The sequence below is a fragment of the Mytilus edulis genome, chromosome 3, assembly GCF_963676685.1.
Source record: "Mytilus edulis chromosome 3, xbMytEdul2.2, whole genome shotgun sequence".
Classification (NCBI taxonomy): Eukaryota; Metazoa; Mollusca; class Bivalvia; order Mytilida; family Mytilidae; genus Mytilus; species Mytilus edulis.
In genome coordinates, this window is record NC_092346.1 from 96,988,539 (window position 1) to 97,012,303 (window position 23,765).

Sequence of the window (23,765 nt, forward strand, 5' to 3'; positions counted from 1 at the left end):
CATGCACACTGAGTTCTGACAATGAGTCAATATCTGATCAGAAGTAATGCCCATTTTTAACTTGGAAAATTGCAAAGCTTGTGCAGGGGCATTAGTGTCCTCATACTCATTCCTCTTATATTTTTCTGATAAAGGGGAGATAATCCGATTTCAATCCTGTTGCATTCCCTGTTCCATCCCTATAACCAATGCAATCTAGGTCTGATAACTACAGTAACATGTATGTCTCAAGTCTGGATGTCTCTTAAAAGTAGTAAGTAATAAAATTGAATAAAATGATATGATTTATGAATATACCAATTTCTCTATTTCTTGTTGGACCCTCCATCATCACAATCTGACAAGTCCCTGGTCAAGAAAAGCAGTTCTGTAACGGCAGTGAGTAAAAACATTGACAGCTGATAGACAAAAATAGGTTCTACGTTTGGATGGAAGAAAACTTTCACCAGTAAACTGGAAACCAGTAGTTTTTAAATTTCTGGAACAAATTTTTGCCTTTTAGCTGTCATCATTGAGCTGTGATAATTATAGTCTATTTATATTGTACACATTTTCCCTCACAAAACATGTATATAATCTGTCTTATCATCTTACTTTATGTAATGGCATTTATTGCTTATATTCAAAGGTTTTACTGTAGATATTATTACATGTAGTGTTATAAAATTTGTTTTGTTTGTAAAATTATATTTTCACTCTCAGTTGAGTTTATGATAATGTGGAAGTATAATTCTTATTAGGTATCAATTCTAGTTAATAGTTTCAAGCTTACACAATCAGGTTCAGTTAAAATATGTATTTTGTTGGGAACATAATTTTGTGGCTGAAAGTGCTCATGAATTCTTCCAAGTTGGTGTCTTAAAAACTATAATACTTGCATAGTTTATAACTAAAGTCAAGTATTTGAGGGATTTCATTTGGACCCTTCAGTGTAATTATACCCCCTAACAACAAGTTATGGAGAGAGTAATGTTTTAATCCTGTCTGTTTGTAATCACTTTGTTGTCACCATGCTAGCACCTTCTGTTTTTGTCAGATCCTCTTCAAATGAATGTTTCTACCCAACAAAATTATGGATGAGTTTTGATTCTCAGAAAATTCTGAAATGGTGATCAAATTCTTCAGGAGGGGAGTTGAAAAAATATCTCATATATGGTTTTTTACCAGGATAACAGTGAAAGGACTTACAATATATCTCATAATAATTATTGTCACCAAGATAGCACATTCATTTTATTTGATTATCAAACTTAACCAAGGTTTTGATGTGGTTATACTTAGTCATAAAATTCAACGAGATAGAACATGAGGTAGCAAGCTATAAAAGGTCCCAAAATTACAAATATAAAACAAGAAAACTAATGGCATGATTTATATACAAAACCAAAACAAAATGTACCAGAAAGGCTGTTATACAAATTAACACTGTTCACCGTTTACCATTCATGGCTACTAACTTTCCATTTTGAATATTTGTTATGAATTTTAGTTGTAAAACTTTACTTTAAAGCCCTAACTGCTGATAAAACTGAGAATGCCATTACACAAATTAAGGTTTTTTAAGACAGTCATAAAAATATTACTAAACTGTTGTATTTTTGGTAAAAAGAAAGTTCTAGTGTTGAGACATTTATTTAAAAAGTACTGATTTTCAAGTTTGTGGATGAAGGCTACACTTTTTATTTTTAGCACAATTCACCAATCAGGCAGGTTATTACCTCATTCCTAAAGTACCTGTTCAACACATTGAGTAATTCTTGCACATTAATCAGGTTTTAGAGTGCTGTGAACTTGTGTTAGTAATTTTTTTAATTAATGTTTCACTGTGTAGATTGGATGTTTTGATGTTTAATGATAATGTGGGGAATTAAATAGTATTTAGTTTAATATCAAATGCTCTTTATTTTATGATTTGTTTTTTTATAAAGATTGGTATCTTTATATTGGATGAGTAAATTTAAATTATATCTTTTAGACTTCTGGTAAAATTTTATTTGAATTCCAGTTTTATATTCTTTGATTTGATTTTATGCCTTGAATTTTAGATTTTATAGACTTGATTAGAATACAGGTTGTAATTGTAAATTAAGTTTACATCATAAGTCATTTTTCATAAAAATAATTGTATAGAACTATTGCTGATTGTTGTAACAAAATATGAATAGGTATCTATAACAGGCAAGTTAGCAATCTAATATACTGGTAGTCTTATATCTTGCTCTTTGTATTAGGCCATGTGAACTTATGCCATCAGTTGGCGTCTGTCGTCTATGTGCTCTTAAATTTCTTTTAAAATCTTCTCTTTGACCACATAGTCCAATGTTTTAAAACTAGGTAACAATAATGTGTGGCATGTCCTCTACTTAGAATTCCATAGGTAAAAATATGACATTGAGGTTAAAATAGAAAAAAAGTAAGTAATACAGAGTCTGTCTGCCTTCTATCTTAAATTGAAGCAGAAGGATTATCAACTGGTCAAACTCAACTACCATGAGTTTGTCAGAGACGGAGAACATATTTTTCAACTTTTGCCTATGAAATGGGAATTTTAATTTTGAAATAGTGAAAATGACCAGCAAACAAGATCTACAATTACATTCATGTTTATTTTCACAATTAAGGAATGCACTTCCCAATTTTGATGTCTTGTTCCATTTGCGTGATCTTGACTGTTGCTTAAACCCAATTATGTGAAAAGTGTGGTTGAAAAAATTGTTGGATTCCAAATGAAAATCATTATTTCTTGTGATTATAATGAAATGGAGCATTTCAAACACGAAAATTTCAAGCTTTTTAGGAACTTTTGAGTTATATTTCTCTGTCTATATGTCAGTATAGTTAAAATTGTCATCATTATGGAAAAATTTCAATATGCAAGAAGGTTCTTTAATCTTAGACTGTATAAGAAGAAAAGCGTGACTGATTGACAAATTGAATGATTAGGGTTATCACAATCCTCAAAGTCTGCAAGCAATAGGGACTGGAACATTGACAACAGTGGCCTGAATTTTGTTGTAAGAAGTGAAGTTTAAAGCATGCAAGGACTTTTTATCTTCATGAGAAGTCTTTTATAAATCTGGGCATTACTAAGTCTGGTATTCACTTGTTTATATGACCAGATGATTAGCAGTACAGGACGACCAAGCAAGTTCATGCAAAACAGAGAAACTGTAAACAGCTAAAATAATCACCAATCAATTTAGGCCTTTTGTCTGAATAATTCCTTTTATAAGAGATGTGATTTAAAATCAGGGATAAAACCTGGTCACAATCAAACTGTGTGAATGTTGTCTGACACTGTTTCTTATGATTAAATGTTGCAGATTTTCCCCAGGTGGGTGAGTGATTCAGGCTCCTAGGAGTGTCTTCTTAGGAGATATGTATTGCTCTGTCTGCATCAGATCCATCTTGGACATACTCTTTGTAGTGATAAATTGTATTGACATCCCATTAAAGCAGACAACTCTACAGCTATAAATAAGTGTGCACATTTTGTGATCTTGGAGTGAGGGCTAAATTGCAATCATTGTTCATCTGTTCTTCCAAAACTTATTTTTGTCACACTTTTCTCAGGTAATAATGAACAAAATGACATTTGGTATCATCATGGTAGTGATGGGTTGTTAAGTGAGGGGGATAATCAAATATTTTAGATGACAACTTCATACTCGCAGAATTCTTCAAATTAGTTAATATGTTGAATAAACTTAATATTATTGTCACTCATTTGTCCAGTACTACTGATCAAAAGGACTTCATACTTAGTGTGTAATTTGACTGTGCAATTTGTAGGCACTTTTTGTATAGATCAGACAAATACTTCCTTGTCTTCTGATACTTTGAATTAGAAGTAGGAGTTAGCATAGTGTACAGATATAATTGACTGTTCATGTTAATGACAAGTGATTTTCTAACTTTTGAATTAGTCTGCATGTTGTTTGACAATTGGTCTTCCAACAGTGTTATTTTCATTTAAAGTTATATGTGCAAATTATTTATCACTAGATGTTCCAATATTTGTAAATTTTGAGAGTTTCATGTTTTCTTCTACTTGATCTTCAGACTGTTATAATTTTCTGGGTCATTTAATATCAAATAAAGCAGTTTCACAAATTGTATTAGAATGGAAAATGAGAACAAAATAAAGACAAAACAAGAATATTATACAATTACTGTCTTTTGATGAGGTAAATATGCGGTTTTATTGACTTTTGAAAAAATGATATTCACTATATTCCGAGAAAAGAAAATGTATTTAATGACAAACATATACCAAAACAAATTTTACACGAAACATTTTACCATAACGTTGCATGTAAAAGCGTGTGACGTTTAGCGCAGTGAATAACACTTTCTCAGGTGAATATGCTTTTTTATTCAAAATCCAATTCATATAGAGAAACCTACTAAAATAATTCCAATATAGAATAATGTTGTTTATCTTTTAGGAAACCAATTACATTTTGGATCAAGTAGCAAGAGGGACTATTGAGTTACTGCACCAACAGACAGAGACAAATAAACCCTCCACCTACAGCATGATAATGGAACCAGAACAACAAAACAGGTATTACTTACCATCGGGTCATACAACTAGCAAGGTAGTCAAATGTTGGTGATCGAAGGGATTTATTAATATATACACTACTTAGAATATCTTCCTACAAGTTTTTCAAGTTCTATGTGTTAGCAGTTTATCTTACACATATGGAAAAATTATTTGTTATCTGAGGTTGTATAGTCTTCAGGCAAGTTGCCTGTAGATTTTGGACATGAGGCAAAGTTGATAGGATTTTGACCAACAAGCAAAGATGACTAGATTTTGGCCTGCAAGCATAGTTGATTAGATTTTGACCTGCATGCACAGTTGATTAGATTTTGTTTTTCTGGCAAATGAAAAGCTTAACAATAATTGCAGTTTAGATATTTCTTTTATAAGTGATATATCTTATTGATATTTTCTTTCTTTCTTATAGAGTAAAGATGGATAAAGACAGTGTTTGGATGTTTGGACCACTGATAGCAAAGTTACCAAGCCAGGTTCAAGGACGCATTTTGAAATTAGCAGCACAGGTGTTAGAGACTGGGAATAATGTCATAAATAAAGGAAAATTTGACAAAGAGAGAAATCTAAAGAGGTGAATATGGATTTTTTATTTATGAAATGCTTTTTACTACTCTTAGCTCAGCCAAGTGAGCTGTTCTCATCACTTGGCGTCCGTCGTCGTATTTAACTTTTTACATTTTGAACTTCTTCTAGAGAACCACTGAATGGAATGAAACCATACATGGCATGAATGTTCCTTATGAGGTGCTGACCAAGTATTGTTACTTTGTAGCCGATCCATCATCCAAGATGGCTGCCAGCGGGGACTTAGTTTAACATAGGACCCTATGGGAAATGCATACAAATGACTTCTTTTAGAGAACCACTGAATGGAATGAAACCAAACATAGCATGAATGCTCCTTATGAGGTGCTGACCAAGTGTTGTTACTTTGTAGCTGGTCCATCATCCAAGATGGCTGCCAGCGGTGGACTTAGTTTAACATAGGACCCTATGGGAAATACATACAAATGTCTTCTTTTAGAGAACCTCTGAATGGAATGAAATAAAACATAGCATGAATGCTCCTTATGAGGTGCTGACCAAGTGTTGTTACTTTGTAGCTGATCCATCATCCAAGATGGCCGTCAGCAGGGGACTTGTTTTAACATAGGACCCTATAGGAAATACATACAAATGTCTTCTTATAGAGAACCACAGAATGGAATGAAACCAAACATAGCATGAATGTTCCTTATGAGATGCTGACAAAGTGTTGTTACTTTGTCACAGATCCAACATCCAAGATGGCCACCAGTGGGGAGACTTAGTTTAACATAGAACCCTATGGGAATACATACAAATTTTATCTTTTAGAGAACCACTGAATGGAATGAAACCAAACATAGCATGAATGTTCCTTATGAGATGCTGACCAAGTATTGTTACTTTGTAGACGATCCATCATCCAAGATGGCCCCCAGCAGGGGGCTTAGTTTAGACATAGGAGTCTATGGGAAATGCATACAAAAGTCTTCTTCTAGAGAACCACTGAATTGAATGAAACCAAACATAGCATGAATGTTCCTTTCCTTATGAGGTGCTGGCTAAGTGTTGTTACTTTGTAGCCAAATTTTATCTTTTTCTATATGATTTCAAAAACCCAAATAGAGTCGGGTGAGCGATACATACAGGCTCTTGAGAGCCTGTAGTTGTTTTCTTCAGGCACATTTTTTTTTGCCTCTTTACTTGTTGAGGGAAAAAATGATTTGAAATTATCTAATTTTTCATCATTTGCAAAATTTGATTGTCAGAATTGAAATGATCAGGAATAATTGTAGTTATAAGAAAGTACAAAAGTATGGTGACTAAGCAATACATTAAAGGATAAACAGACTTTTTTCAGAATTCTGTCCATGGATTATTTTTGATTATTTCACACATCTTTGTTACTTATTGATTATATTTTTTCTATAATGTTGTGCACCTTCAACATTACAGTATGATAAGTAATTCAGTTTAGTTTATTTGGTTTTCCTTTCAGTATTTATGACTTTGTCACCCAATGACTAGGATGTTCTTTCATACAAATATATCTATAATATTTATATGTGAAGGAGTACTAATAGATAAGTGCAATGAATAAAATAAATAGAGCGACATTGCTAGTATGACGTTTGAATTTACCAACACATTCAAATTTTGTTATTACATGCAGGGTCATCAAATAATTTGGGATTTCCATATCTGACACCTGTTCTATCCTCATTCTTGTTCCGTGAACCTCTGTATGTCTAATATGCAAATTTTCTCTGAAGTACTGCTTTTTTGAGGGCCTTGGTTGGTCAAAGTTGTCTCCTACTTTGACCTTGAGATCAATCTTCTGATATCTCTCTGGTTTATCTGTTTCCACCGAGTGGCCCGGTGGTTCTCTCAGAGTACTTCAGCTTCCTCCACCATAATAACAGACTTTCCGGTGTCCTAACAATCCCTTTGTGTTGGATGGGGACTGATTGTCCTTGTAAAAATAATTGTCGTATAAATATATGTTAGTGACACATCTCCATTAATCCAGTTAGGGAGTGTACATGGATGCCACTGTACCCTCGCAGCTTTCGAGGGGTTCTTCGGATAACGGAGGCATTTACCAGTACATACATACTGCCAAATTTGATTTTCTTCATAGAAAGGAAATCAAAAGTTTGATCTTGATATATCTAATTAGAGGCTCCTAACTATAAAACTTCTATATCTGGTAATTTGCATATGTATAGGAAAAGGAAGTTATGAATTACTAGACCATTCATTATCTAGTAATAGTTTGTTACATACATGTGAATAGACAAATTGGTATTGATTAATTTGATTAATTTGATTGACACTTTAGGAGGTCGAGGGTATACAAATTTCAGAAAAAAATTTAACATTTTTTTTTTCATTACAAATTTTAATTATTACTTTATTAGTTGTTACTTTATCATATGGTACAAAAATCATTCCAATGAATCAATTTGTTTTGCCCCCAGATGACTTTTAAAATGTATATATCATTGAAAAAGCTCCAAATTATCTCCCTTTGGTGCAAAAATGCCATAATTGAAATAACTTTTTTAACTCATCAGTGAATTATATTTTTATGCCCCACCTACGATAGTAGAGGGGCATTATGTTTTCTGGTCTGTGGGTCCGTTCGTTCGTCTGTTCGTCCGTTCGTCTGTCTGTCCCGCTTCAGGTTAAAGTTTTTGGTCAAGGTATTGTTTGATGAAGTTGAAGTCCAATCAACTTGAAACTTAGTATACATGTTCCCTATGATATGATCTTTCTAATTTGAATGTCAAATAAGAGTTTTTACCCTAATTTCACGGTCCACTAAACATAGAAAATGATAGTGCGAGTGGGGCATCTGTGTACTATGGACACATTCTTGTTTATTATTATTTTCAAATAAGCTGTACTTAAACTAAACTATTGTAAAATTTTAGTGATTTCTGTAATTTAGTTCTTTTTTATGCCCCACCTACGATAGTAGAGGGGCATTATGTTTTCTGGTCTGTGCATCCGTTCGTCCGTCCGTCCGTCCGTCTGTCTGTCTGTCTGTTCGTTTGTTCGTCCGTCTGTCCCGCTTCAGGTTAAAGTTTTTGGTCAAGGTAGTTTTTGATGAAGTTGAAGTCCAATCAACTTGAAACTTAGTATACATGTGCCCTATGATATGATCTTTCTAATTTAAATGCCAAATTATAGTTTTGACCCCAATTTTACGGTTCACTGAACATAGAAAATGATAGTGCAAATTTCAGGTTAAAGTTTTTGGTCAAGGTAGTTTTTGATGAAGTTGAAGTCCAATCAACTTGAAACTTAGTATACATGTGCCCTATGATATGATCTTTCTAATTTTAATGCCAAATTATAGTTTTGACCCCAATTTTACGGTTCACTGAACATAGAAAATGATAGTGCAAATTTCAGGTTAAAGTTTTTGGTCAAGGTAGTTTTTGATAAAGTAGAAGTCCAATCAACTTGAAACTTAGTATACATGTTCCCTTTGATAAGATCATTCTAATTTTAATGCCAAATTAGAGAATTTATTCCAATTTCACGGTCCACTAAACATAGAAAATGATAGTGCGAGTGGGGCATCCGTGTACTGTGGACACATTCTTGTTTATTTCGATATTACCTCTTTTTCTCCTATTAGTTCAACGGAAAAAAGTACTTTTACAAAAATATATGCTTCTTTCGAAGGCAGATTGTGAGCTTACATGAACAGTGACCCCATCTTTTTATTTAAGTATAAGATCAAGTTAATTTGTAGAAAAATATAGCGAAATTCTATATTAAGAAAGAAAAAAATTTAGACCTGAGAGCCCCCTTAAGTAATTTATGGTTATAATGAAATAATAACTATGAAGTCAAGTTGGCCAAAATAGGAAATATTGTAGGCAAGCCTCAGCAAATAATTAGTACATGTATGTGTGAGTATTTTTAAGGAATATGTAAAGTTGGATAATAGTTATGTTTGAAAAATGGTGAAGTTCATGAACCCAACCCTAAAAGTTTGTGTGAATTATGACCTGACATCTTTTTTCTTTTCTCAGTGTAACTTTCAGAGGCTGACAGGGAAGTGTATAGCTTTATTGATGTTTGATTTAATTTAAAATTATGAAGGTGGGAGTGATCATTTTGTTTCTACATTTGATGAGATAGCTATTTTTTTCAACATTTTTTTTAATAGTATTGTTAGTGTCTGTAATATAGGTTCAATTAATATATTTCTGAATAAAAAGGCTTAAAGAAATCCAATCAAATTATCTTTTAGGATTGTGACTTGAAAAATAAAAATTTTAGCAAGGATTTTGGGATTACAAAATAATCACTAAATAAATGTGCTGTCTATAGTGTGTCAAAGCGATTGTTTCAGTAAGAATCGGTTAACTACAATGCATACATAAATAATAATAATCAAAATATAAATTCTCTACTTATAAGCAATCGTGTCTGTCTCTTGTGGTAACTGTAGATGTAGTGTTACTCCTTTTTCTAGAAATGTCAAAGTTTAATTTTAATTCTATGTCAATTTTGCAAAAATTTGAAAGAGGAAACCATTCTATATACTGATGAAAAATAACTTGTGAAAGAAAGAAAACACAAAAGACATACAATAAGGAACAAAATAAATGTTGGATGCTGATGCATAAACAAAACTCACAGAGGAAAAAACTATTAAAAACAATTAAATAAAAATAAGTTTCTGTTTTTTTCTAAATCATTTAATATATAATGTAAATTTATTTGATTTCTTAGATCCCAGTTTTCATGGTTAGACATTTAGTAAGTATAAAAGTAAGGTAATGTGGTATGATTGCCAATGAGACCATTCTCCATCGGATACCAACATTCATTGCTAATGAGACCATTCTCCATCAGATACCAACATTCATTGCCAATGAGACCATTCTCCATCAGATACCAACATTCATTGCCAATGAGACCATTCTCCATCAGATACCAACATTCATTGCCAATGAGACCATTCTCCATCAGATACCATCATTCTTTGCCAATGAGACCATTCACCATCAGATACCATCATTCAGTGCCAATGAGACCATTCACCATCAGATACCAACATTCATTGCCAATGAGACCATTCTCCATCAGATACCAACATTCATTGCCAATGAGACCATTCTCCATCAGATACCATCATTCATTGCCAATGAGACCATTCAACATCAGATACCAACATTCATTGCCAATGAGACCATTCACCATCAGATACCAACATTCATTGCCAATGAGACCATTCTCCATCAGATACCATCATTCATTGCCAATGAGACCATTCTCCAACAGATACCATCATTCATTGCCAATGAAACCATTCTCCATCAGATACCAACATTCATTGGAATGTAAACAACTACAGACCACCAGATGGTCTATAAAACACATACACTGCTGTGAAGTCAGCCTAAAAAGAGTTATTGCAAACCAAATGCATGTTTTCCACAGAGTCAACTGCTCTTGGTCAAGGTATCTAAACTTTTGTCTGTTCTATTGTCCCATTACAATAGTAATTGTTCTCTATGTAATTTATTCACTGGGACCTTTAAATTTCTTCCAAAGAGAAATCTATCACTCGTTGATTAATTTACATGCATAAAGAATGATCTTCTTAGTTGATGAAAATACATGTATTAATTAAAAAATCTGCATAGAGAACAATAGCTATTGTATTTATTGGATGGGCCAATAGAACAGACACAGGTTTAAATTTCTTTACCAAGAGGAGATGAGTCAGTGGAAAACTTTCATTTGGTTTGCAATAAGATGATAAAAAAATGTGTAACAACTCAAAAGAGAAATCAAAAGCCAGATAAATGCACTGTTAAATAAAAGGAATCAATTATTACAGATAGCAACAAACATGACAAATGACAACCACTGGATTACAGGCCCTTTGATTGTGATAGGCACCTTAATAATAATGTATGGGTAAACATGTTGGTCAGCCCATAACCCTCCCGGTAACTTGGGACAGTAGGTAAACATGTTGGTCAGCCCATAACCCTCCTGGTAACTTGGGACAGTAGGTAAACATGTTGGTCAGCCCATAACCCTCTTGGTAACTTGGGACAGTAGGTAAACATGTTGGTCAGCCCATAACCCTCTTGGTAACTTGGGACAGTAGGTAAACATGTTGGTCAGCCCATAACCATCTTGGTAACTTGGGACAGTAGGTAAACATGTTGGTCAGCCCATAACCCTCCTGGTAACTTGGGACAGAAGGTAAACATGTTGGTCAGCCCATAACCCTCCTGGTAACTTGGGAAAGTAGGTAAACAGCACACTAATAAAACAAACTGAAAATCAGTGGCAAAGAGTATAGACTTTAGATTGATATTAAGGACAAAAAACTAATCAAAATCACATAGAGTACTCACAGTTACTGAAATCTACTTCAAACCCCTGTTTTAATAAATGAATAACCCATGTTTTCCTAGACTTAAATATTAGTCAACACTAGTCTGATGACAAATTATCATCAAGGTAATGGTAAGTGTTATAATATTTTTATTATGCCCCATTTATGGCCATTATGTTTTCTGGTCTTTGCGTCCATTTGTCTGTTTGTCCGTTCATTTGTCTGTCTGTTCCTCCGTCTCATAGTTTTTGATGAAGTTGAAGTCCAATCAACTTAAAACTTTGTAAACATGTTTCCTATGATATCTCATTTTCACAGTTCACTGAACATAGTAAATGATAGTGCGGATGGGGCATCCGTGTACTTGGGACACATTCTTGTTTCTATCAAATGTGATTTAAAAATATGTTTGCTACTAAAGTTTGTGCTCTGTCAGCATGTAACATTATATTTTTTAGAACATGATATATTAGCTTATGCATGTGAAATTCAGGTAAATGTCAATTATATTCAGTTCAGTTCAGGAAATCTTATTGTAAAGATATGGTTGATGATGACACAAATATCATATAAGAGACAAAGGTTTTGTTAAGTGATAAATGCTAGGTTTGGTTAAAATACAAACTTTTCAGGTTAGACTGATTGATTGGGGCTTGTTGAATGTGCAGTGGAAAATATTTTATGTGTATTCTGTATGGAGGCAGGTAAGATAATTATAAACAACTGAATAATTATGAATTTCTTTTAATAAAAAATCCATTCTTTAACTTTTAATACCAATATATATTTATTTTATAATTTCAGTAAATCCTTATTAGGACACCAGCCTTTCTTATCACTAGTGCTGACTTGTTTAAAGGGACAAGATGAACAGAGAGAAGGACTTCTATGTTCATTACTTCACCAACAGTTCATCAATAATTGTAAAGATGCATTGGTTTGTACTTGTTTTAAAAATATGTATGTTATGTTGACACTTTGACAATGCTATATGAATATTAACCCTACTTTGTACTAGAATGATACATGAGCCAAGTTTTGAATGTAAGGTAACAGCTGGCAATCTACTCTACCAGATTTTTGCTGGAATTCAGGATTGGTCCGTTATTTTCAAGGGAAATCAGGATTACACTCATGAAGATTTAAAAATTAATTATTAATTTTTCGTGGTCTAGGAAAGATTTTTTTTTAAAGAAATCGGAATGTCTCCTCCTTCTTTCTCCTTTGAAGGGCCTATTTACAGTATGTTGGATTCCTAAAGGTTACCATATGACTAGAAAGTGCATACACTAACTTATTCTTAATTTGTATTTTAGGATAAAACCCCTGATGAATTCAAAGAAAGGCAGAACATCCATGAGGCTTTACAATTACGACTTTCCTTGGTGAGTGACATCACATTTTCATTTTATAGGTAAAGGGAGAAGATGCCAAGGTAGTAATTGAAAACAAATAAACCAAGAAAAACACAATATTATGGGGGAACACAAAAACACGGTACAAAAAAACTAAGGATTGAGCAACATGAACCCCACCAAAAACCAGGGAAAACTTAGGAGCTCATGTATAAAAGTATTTTTGCTTACTATAGACTATGCCAATAGGACTTTGTGAGGTTATTTGACCAGATCTAATTTTAATTTTAAAATGGTTCCGATTCGTGGGGGTTGAAAAGGGGGTGCCACTATGCACAGCCGTATACAGTATATATTTTTTTTTCCATTTTATACAATTATATTTTTCTCACAAAAAGTACTTATTTGACATGATTTGAAATTATGACTTAAATTCCTCTTGCTTTAAAAGAGTGACATCCTATACATGTTATACATAAAAGACCTTTGACAATATGTAAATATAATTGTAGGTTGGTGGTATGTTTGATACCATCCAAAGAAACAACTCTAATACCACGGATTGGACATTTCTGTTACTACAACTGGTTACTAGTGGTATTGTGGACTCCCAATCTAACAGGTAGGTACTCTAACTACACAAAGATCACCATGAAATGTGTAGTCTTCAACAATTGACATGTGTCTATAGCATATGCCAAATTCTACACATAGATCACCATGAAATGTGTAGTCTTCAACAATTGACATGTGTCTATAGCATATGCCAACTACACATAGATCACCATAAAATGTGTAGTCTTCAACAATAGGCATGTGTCTATAGCATATGCCAAATTCTACACATAGATCACCATGAAATGTGTAGTCTTCAACATTTGACATGTGTCTATAGCATATGCCAACTACACATAGATCACCATGAAGTGTGTAGTCTTCAACAATAGACATGTGTCTATAGCATATGCCAACTAAACATAGATCACCATGAAATGTGTAGTCTTCAACAATAGTCATGTGTCTATAGCATATGCCAAATTCTACACATAGATCACCATGAAAGATGTAGTCTTTAACAATTGACATGTGTCTATAGCATATGCCAACAACACATAGATCACCATAAAATGTGTAGTCTTCAACAATAGACATGTGTCTATAGCATATGCCAACTACACATAGATCACCATGAAAGATGTAGTCTTTAACAATTGACATGTGTCTATAGCATATGCCAACAACACATAGATCACCATGAAATGTGTAGTCTTCAACAATTGACATGTGTCTATAGCATATGCCAACTACACATAGATCACCATGAAGTGTGTAGTCTTCAACAATAGACATGTGTCTATAGCATATGCCAACTAAACATAGATCACCATGAAATGTGTAGTCTTCAACAATAGTCATGTGTCTATAGCATATGCCAAATTCTACACATAGATCACCATGAAATGTGTAGTCTTCAACAATTGACATGTGTCTATAGCATATGCCAACAACACATAGATCACCATAAAATGTGTAGTCTTCAACAATAGGCATGTGTCTATAGCATATGCCAACTACACATAGATCACCATGAAAGATGTAGTCTTTAACAATTGACATGTGTCTATAGCATATGCCAACAACACATAGATCACCATGAAATGTGTAGTCTTCAACAATTGACATGTGTCTATAGCATATGCCAACTACACATAGATCACCATGAAATGTGTAGTCTTCAACAATTGACATGTGTCTATAGCATATGCCAACTACACATAGATCACCATGAAATGTGTAGTCTTCAACAATAGACATGTGTCTATAGCATATGCCAACTACACATAGATCACCATGAAAGATGTAGTCTTTAACAATAGACATGTGTCTATAGCATATGCCAACTACACATAGATCACCATGAAATGTGTAGTCTTCAACAATTGACATGTGTCTATAGCATATGCCAACTACACATAGATCACCATGAAAGATGTAGTCTTTAACAATTGACATGTGTCTATAGCATATGCCAACAACACATAGATCACCATGAAATGTGTAGTCTTCAACAATTGACATGTGTCTATAGCATATGCCAACTACACATAGATCACCATGAAATGTGTAGTCTTCAACAATAGACATGTGTCTATAGCATATGCCAACTACACATAGATCACCATGAAGTGTGTAGTCTTCAACAATAGTCATGTGTCTATAGCATATGCCAAATTCTACACACAGATCACCATGAAGTGTGTAGTCTTCAACAATTGACATGTGTCTATAGCATATGCCAACTATACATAGATCACCATAAAATGTGTAGTCTTCAACAATTGACATGTGTCTATAGCATATGCCAACTACACATAGATCACCATGAAATGTGTAGTCTTCAACAATAGACATGTGTCTATAGCATATACAAACTACACATAGATCACCATGAAGTGTGTAGTCTTCAACAATAGTCATGTGTCTATAACATATGCCAACTACACATAGATCACCATGAAATGTGTAGTCTTCAACTATAGACATGTGTCTATAGCATATGCCAACTACACATAGATCACCATGAAGTGTGTAGTCTTCAACAATAGACATGTGTCTATAGCATATGCCAACTACACATAGATCACCATGAAATGTGTAGTCTTCAACAATAGACATGTGTCTATAGCATATGCCAACAACACATAGATCACCATAAAATGTGTAGTCTTCAACAATAGGCATGTGTCTATAGCATATGCCAACTACACATAGATCACCATGAAAGATGTAGTCTTTAACAATTGACATGTGTCTATAGCATATGCCAGCAACACATAGATCACCATGAAATGTGTAGTCTTCAACAAAAGACATGTGTCTATAGCATATGCCAACAACACATAGATCACCATAAAATGTGTAGTCTTCAACAATAGGCATGTGTCTATAGCATATGCCAACTACACATAGATCACCATGAAAGATGTAGTCTTTAACAATTGACATGTGTCTATAGCATATGCCATCAACACATAGATCACCATGAAATGTGTAGTCTTCAACAATTGACATGTGTCTATAGCATATGCCAACTACACATAGATCACCATGAAATGTGTAGTCTTCAACAATTGACATGTGTCTATAGCATATGCCAACTACACATAGATCACCATGAAATGTGTAGTCTTCAACAATAGACATGTGTCTATAGCATATGCCAACTACACATAGATCACCATGAAAGATGTAGTCTTTAACAATAGACATGTGTCTATAGCATATGCCAACTACACATAGATCACCATGAAATGTGTAGTCTTCAACAATTGACATGTGTCTATAGCATATGCCAACTACACATAGATCACCATGAAAGATGTAGTCTTTAACAATTGACATGTGTCTATAGCATATGCCAACAACACATAGATCACCATGAAATGTGTAGTCTTCAACAATTGACATGTGTCTATAGCATATGCCAACTACACATAGATCACCATGAAATGTGTAGTCTTCAACAATAGACATGTGTCTATAGCATATGCCAACTACACATAGATCACCATGAAATGTGTAGTCTTCAACAATAGACATGTGTCTATAGCATATGCCAACTACACATAGATCACTATGAAGTGTGTAGTCTTCAACAATAGTCATGTGTCTATAGCATATGCCAAATTCTACACACAGATCACCATGAAGTGTGTAGTCTTCAACAATTGACATGTGTCTATAGCATATGCCAACTATACATAGATCACCATAAAATGTGTAGTCTTCAACAATTGACATGTGTCTATAGCATATGCCAACTACACATAGATCACCATGAAATGTGTAGTCTTCAACAATAGACATGTGTCTATAGCATATACAAACTACACATAGATCACCATGAAGTGTGTAGTCTTCAACAATAGTCATGTGTCTATAACATATGCCAACTACACATAGATCACCATGAAATGTGTAGTCTTCAACAATAGACATGTGTCTATAGCATATGCCAACTACACATAGATCACCATGAAGTGTGTAGTCTTCAACAATAGACATGTGTCTATAGCATATGCCAACTACACATAGATCACCATGAAATGTGTAGTCTTCAACAATAGACATGTGTCTATAGCATATGCCAACTACACATAGATCACCAACAATATATAAAAAAAAAGGTTTTGAGGTTTTTGTTTCTAAGAGAAGTTTCCAAACTGCTAATTATCTATTAAAAATAAACACAGCTTTTGAATGAATTCCTAACCTCAATCAGCAAACGTAATTAAATATTTAATTTTTGATTGCAGTGAATTATTTACCAACATTTTGGATATGTTGTGTGTACTTATACATGGAACCCTTGTTAATGATGGAATGGAAAAAGGAGAAGAAAACACGAAGGCTTACACAACATTGATCAAAAAGCTGAGGGTAAGATAACACTATGAGCAGAGAGTTAAGATTCAGTCAGAAATTTTTTTAACATTTAATGTATATACATTCTGTTTGTGCTAATGCTGCGTAAAGCAAACAACAATCAATCAATATACATTCTGTCATCTTTTTATGCCCCACCTACGATAGTAGATGGGCATTATGTTTTCTGGTCTGTGCGTCATTTCGTCCGTCCGTCCGTTCGTCCGTCCGTCCGTTCGTCTGTCCGTCCGTTCGTCGGTCCGTTTGTTCGTCCATCTGTCCGTCGGTCTGTCTGTTCGTCCGTCTGTCCCGCTTCAGGTTAAAGTTTTTGGTCAAGGTAGTTTTTGATGAAGTTGAAGTCCAGTTGACTTCAAACTTGGTACACATGTTCCCTATGATATGATCTTTTTAATTTTAATGCCAAATTAGAGATTTTACCCGAATTTCACGGTCCACTGAACATAGAAAATGATAGTGCGAGTGGGGCATTCGTGTACTGAGGACACATTCTTGTTTTTTTTTTAAAATGAAAACAAGTTAATTATTTTAACTTGTTCACTATGAAAAGTTAAATAACAAAATTATAAACAAACTGGTGTCATCATGACTTATTTGCTATGTCAATTTTTTGTATGAATATAAAATGATTCTGTTTCTAATTCTTTTTATTCACTTTGCAGAAAGAGTTCAGTGACAAATTACAGTCCGAGTCATTAGATAAAATCAGACAATTACTTCCCCTTCCTAAGAGATATTATGAAGTTATTGTTTGCGAACCCCATGGTACACAGGTTGATAGTAAAGGCAATAAATTTGATGGATTTAGTAAAAAACAGGTTAGTTTTTAGTTTGTATATACAAGTTTAAAGTTGGTTTGTGTTAAACTTTTATAATTTTCTAAAAGAATTATCGATAACGGTACAGAAGAATGTCATATTTTATTCCCACTCCCATCCATTCAGACAATAAATAGTTTTGTCACCATGTTTTCAGAAACTTGTAAACAGAATGTCTACATAGGTTGCCAACCCTTTGGCAGTGATGAGTCGTTACCCAATTCATGTTTGCTAATACTTTGAATTTTCCAATACATGTATATCAAAATAAATATAAAAGATTTTCATCATACATTTCACCAATAATATTGAACAAAATGACTTGATATTTGGTCAGAAGTTAGAGATGTGTTGCAACATGGGAGGTTTGATTTATGAGTCCATACACGTCTTCCTATTTGAAGATACTTTGAGTTATGCTAGGGGTATGCATAGCACAAGATTGTATGCTTTCTTGGAGTTCAGGATGTTTTTACAAGAATAAAAATTTATTTTCTATTTATATATTTTAGGGATTTCAAGTATCAAAGAAGGAGAGAATAAGTCCGTGGGAAGTTATAGAGGGATTTAAATATCCACCACCGTTATCATGGACATTCTTTGGTGCCGTTAGGCTAGAGAAGAAACCACTGAAATATGAGGAACAACACAGGTAATATTCACTACTGTTAACAATCTCACCCATGTTAATAAAGACCAAAATATAATTCCTTTTGCTGGAGCTTTTTGTAGAATTGTTTTTTTGTGACTCCTTCTTTCAACCATCTCTTTTGATTTGAGTTTACTGTAATTAGGAAGCTTCCATCCATCATTAATAAACATTCAGAGGTCACTATATGGTCTCAAAAGATGGACAAATGACCAGGCCATTGTACTTTACATTTTTATCTGAATAAACTCAATATTGTTGGATTGCTGTTTATTGTTGAGTGGCAAATAAATCATGCACATTAGACAAGAACATGTTGATACATCATGCACATTAGACAAGAACATATCAATATACCATGCACATTAGACAAGAACATATCAATACATCATGCACATTAGACAAGAACATATCAATGCATCATGCACATTAGACAAGAACATGTCAATACATCATGCACATTAGACAAGAACATGTCAATATACCATGCACATTAGACAAGAACATATTAATATATCATGCACATTAGTCAAGAACATGTTAATACATCATGCACATTAGACAAGAACATGTTAATATATCATGCACAGTAGACAAGAACATATCGATATATCATTAGACAAGAACATATTAATATATCATGCACATTAGACAAGAACATGTTAATATATCATGCACATTAGACAAGAACATATCAATATATCATGCACAGTAGACAAGAACATGTTGATATATCATGCACATTAGACAAGAACATGTCAATATATCATGCACAGTAGACAAGAACATGTCAATATATCATGCACAGTAGACAAGAATATATCAATATATCATGCACAGTAGACAAGAACATGTCAATATATCATGCGCAGTAGACAAGAACATATCAATATATCATGCACATTAGACAAGAACATATTAATATATCATGCACATTAGTCAAGAACATGTTAATACATCATGCACATTAGACAAGAACATGTTAATATATCATGCACAGTAGACAAGAACATATAGATATATCATTAGACAAGAACATATTAATATATCATGCACATTAGACAAGAACATGTTAATATATCATGCACATTAGACAAGAACATATCAATATATCATGCACAGTAGACAAGAACATGTTGATATATCATGCACATTAGACAAGAACATGTCAATATATCATGCACAGTAGACAAGAACATGTCAATATATCATGCACAGTAGACAAGAATATATCATGCACAGTAGACAAGAACATATCAATATATCATGCACAGTAGACAAGAACATATCAATATATCATGCACATTAGACAAGAACATGTTAATATATCATGCACAGTAGACAAGAACATGTCAATACATCATGCACATTAGACAAGAACATGTCAATACATCATGCACAGTAGACAAGAACATGTCAATACATCATGCACAGTAGACAAGAACATGTCAATATATCATGCACAGTAGACAAGAACATGTCAATATATCATGCACAGTAGACAAGAACATATCAATATATCATGCACATTAGACAAGAACATATCAATATATCATGCACATTAGACAAGAACATGTCAATATATCATGCACATTAGACAAGAACAAGTTAATATATCATGCACATTAGACAAGAACATATTAATATATCATGCACATTAGACAAGAACATGTCAATATATCATGCACAGTAGACAAGAACATGTCAATATATCATGTACATTAGACATGAACATGTTGACAAGAACATTAATATATCATGCACATTAGACAAGAACATGTTAATATATCATGCACATTAGACAAGAACATGTTAATATATCATGCACATTAGACAAGAACATATTAATATATCATGCACATTAGACAAGAACATATCAATATATCATGCACATTAGACAAGAACATGTTAATATATCATGCACATTAGACAAGAACATGTTGATACATCATGCACATTAGACAAGAACAAGTTAATATATCATGCACATTAGACAAGAACATATTAATATATCATGCACATTAGACAAGAACATATCAATATATCATGCACATTAGACAAGAACATATCAATACATCATGCACATTAGACAAGAACATATCAATATATCATGCACATTAGACAAGAACATATTAATATATCATGCACATTAGACAAGAACATATCAATTCATCATGCACATTAGACAAGAACATATTAATATATCATGCACATTAGACAATAACATGTCAATATATCATGCACATTAGACAAAAACATGTCAATATATCATGCACATTAGACAAGAACATGTCAATATATCATGCACATTAGACAAGAACATATCAATATATCATGCACATTAGACAAGAACAAGTTAATATATCATGCACATTAGACAAGAACATGTTAATATATCATGCACATTAGACAAGAACATATTAATATATCATGCACATTAGACAAGAACATGTTAATATATCATGCACATTAGACAAGAACATGTTGATACATCATGCACATTAGACAAGAACAAGTTAATATATCATGCACATTAGACAAGAACATATCAATACATCATGCACATTAGACAAGAACATATCAATATATCATGCACATTAGACAAGAACATGTTGATACATCATGCACATTAGACAAGAACAAGTTAATATATCATGCACATTAGACAAGAACATATCAATACATCATGCACATTAGACAAGAACATATGAATATATCATGCACATTAGACAAGAACATATTAATATATCATGCACATTAGACAAGAACATATAAATATATCATGCACATTAGACAAGAACATGTTAATATATCATGTACATTAGACATGAACATGTTGATACATCATGCACATTAGACAAAAACATGTTAATATATCATGCACATTAGACAAGAACATGTTAATATATCATGCACATTAGACAAGAACATGTCAATATATCATGCACAGTAGACAAGAACATGTTAATATATCATGCACATTAGACAAGAACATGTCAATATATCATGCACAGTAGACAAGAACATGTTAATATATCATGCACATTAGACAAGAACATGTTAATATATCATGCACATTAGACAAGAACATGTTAATATATCATGCACAGTAGACAAGAACATATTAATATATCGTGCACAGTAGACAAGAACATATTAAAAAATGTTGATATATCATGCACATTAGACAAGAACATGTTGATATATCATGCACATTAGACAAGAACATATTAATATATCATGCACAGTAGACAAGAACATGTTAATATATCATGCACATTAGACAAGAACATATTAATATATCATGCACATTAGACAAGAACATATTAATATATCATGCACATTAGACAAGAACATATTAATATATCATGCACATTAGACAAGAACATGTTAATATATCATGCACATTAGACAAGAACATGTTAATATATCATGCACATTAGACAAGAACATGTTAATATATCATGCACATTAGACAAGAACAAGTTAATATATCATGCACATTAGACAAGAACATGTTAATATATCATGCATATTAGACAAGAACATATCAATATATCATGCACAGTAGACAAGAACATATCAATATATCATGCACATTAGACAAGAACATGTTAATATATCATGCACATTAGACAAGAACATATCAATATATCATGCACAGTAGACAAGAACATATCAATATATCATGCACATTAGACAAGAACATGTTAATATATCATGCACAGTAGACAAGAACATTAATATATCATGCACATTAGACAAGAACATGTCGATACATCATGCACATTAGACAAGAACATATTAATACATCATGCACATTAGACAAGAACATGTTAATATGCAATGAAGGGAATCTTTTTAACAAATATATCATGCACATTAGACAAGAACATGTTAATATGCAATGAAGGGAATCTTTTTAACAAATATATCATGCATATTAGACAAGAACATGTTAATATGCAATGAAGGGAATCTTTTTAACATGTTGGTTCACAAGAAAATAGAGTGCAGGAAGGCTTATCAATCTACTCAGAAACAATATTCTGACTCATATTCATTCTATCTTTGTTGCAGTAAAATCCAATTTTAGGTCATTAGCTTTCATCTTTATGGGGTCAAACTCATAAGTCTAGTTTGCTAGTGCTTCAATAGAATGAATTTAGACCAAATAGATATTTTAATCCAGAAACAGTTTAAATCAGATAAAAAGAGCACATTGTGTTGTACTATTTAGTGTACTATTTATTTTCCTTTCAGAGTACAACTGTACCATACACATGCATTAAGGAAGAATCTCAGCTATTTCTTAGAACCACCAAACTTGCCACCAGAAGATTTAGAACCACCTCAAGAGAAAGTGGTTAGTTATAAGTATAAATATAAAAAAAAAATGTATAACATTTAAATTGTTTTTCTCAAAACTATGGAAATTTCAATTTTCTCAAATAATCTTAAAGTAAAATTTGATGGTTAAAACAGGTTGCATAGTCCTTTGAACTGTAATTACGTTTGTACTACTAAATCAAATAGCAGAAGGTCATAGATTAATTAACTAGGGTATTTAATGTCAAGAAATCCATCAAAAGATTTTTAAGATGTGGTGTATCTGTTAATTTTAGGAAGAAAAGCCGAAAGAACCAGCAGAAACAACTGTTGCAGAAAAGAAAAGAGTAAAGAAGAAAAACAAAAGAACTAACAGTGGCAGTGGTGGAAGTTTCATCCAGGTTTGTATAACATTTAATCTCGTATCTCATTCAAGTGTTTGAGAGATTTTCTCAATTCTCTTTTCTCTTTATTTCATGCTTTTATCAGCAGTATAGAAGAAACTTGCTTGGTGTATAGAGAAACTAGTACTGAACACTTTATCACAAGTTTAAAACAAAGTACTTTAAAAACTAATGATACATGTAATTTGAGATATTAGCAGCTGGTATTTTGTAAAAAGAATGAGCCATATTCTTATAATGCCCCTGCTACAACAGAAGGGACAATACGTGCTACCCTTGTCCGTCTGTATGTTTTG

The 23,765-nt window shown here is 32.9% G+C and overlaps 1 protein-coding gene across 12 annotated transcripts in view; it reads left to right on the plus strand.

Moving 5' to 3' along the window:
• Nucleotides 1-23,765, plus strand: part of LOC139517869 (mediator of RNA polymerase II transcription subunit 12-like protein) — a 74,401-nt gene that overhangs the window by 32,369 nt on the left and 18,267 nt on the right. For 6 of the 12 annotated variants that reach the window (XM_071309351.1, XM_071309352.1, XM_071309347.1 and 3 more), the window contains 10 exons: nt 4,449-4,567; nt 4,977-5,138; nt 12,276-12,408; nt 12,788-12,856; nt 13,339-13,448; nt 17,143-17,266; nt 17,932-18,087; nt 18,600-18,739; nt 23,000-23,102; nt 23,362-23,466. In XM_071309351.1, the coding sequence (XP_071165452.1) occupies nt 4,449-4,567; nt 4,977-5,138; nt 12,276-12,408; nt 12,788-12,856; nt 13,339-13,448; nt 17,143-17,266; nt 17,932-18,087; nt 18,600-18,739; nt 23,000-23,102; nt 23,362-23,466 (1,221 nt within the window). Of the gene's footprint in view, nt 1-315; nt 379-4,448; nt 4,568-4,976; nt 5,139-12,275; nt 12,409-12,787; nt 12,857-13,338; nt 13,449-17,142; nt 17,267-17,931; nt 18,088-18,599; nt 18,740-22,999; nt 23,103-23,361; nt 23,467-23,765 lie in introns of all 12 variants that reach the window. The other 6 variants (XM_071309340.1, XM_071309343.1, XM_071309345.1 and 3 more) reach the window with 2 other exon arrangements.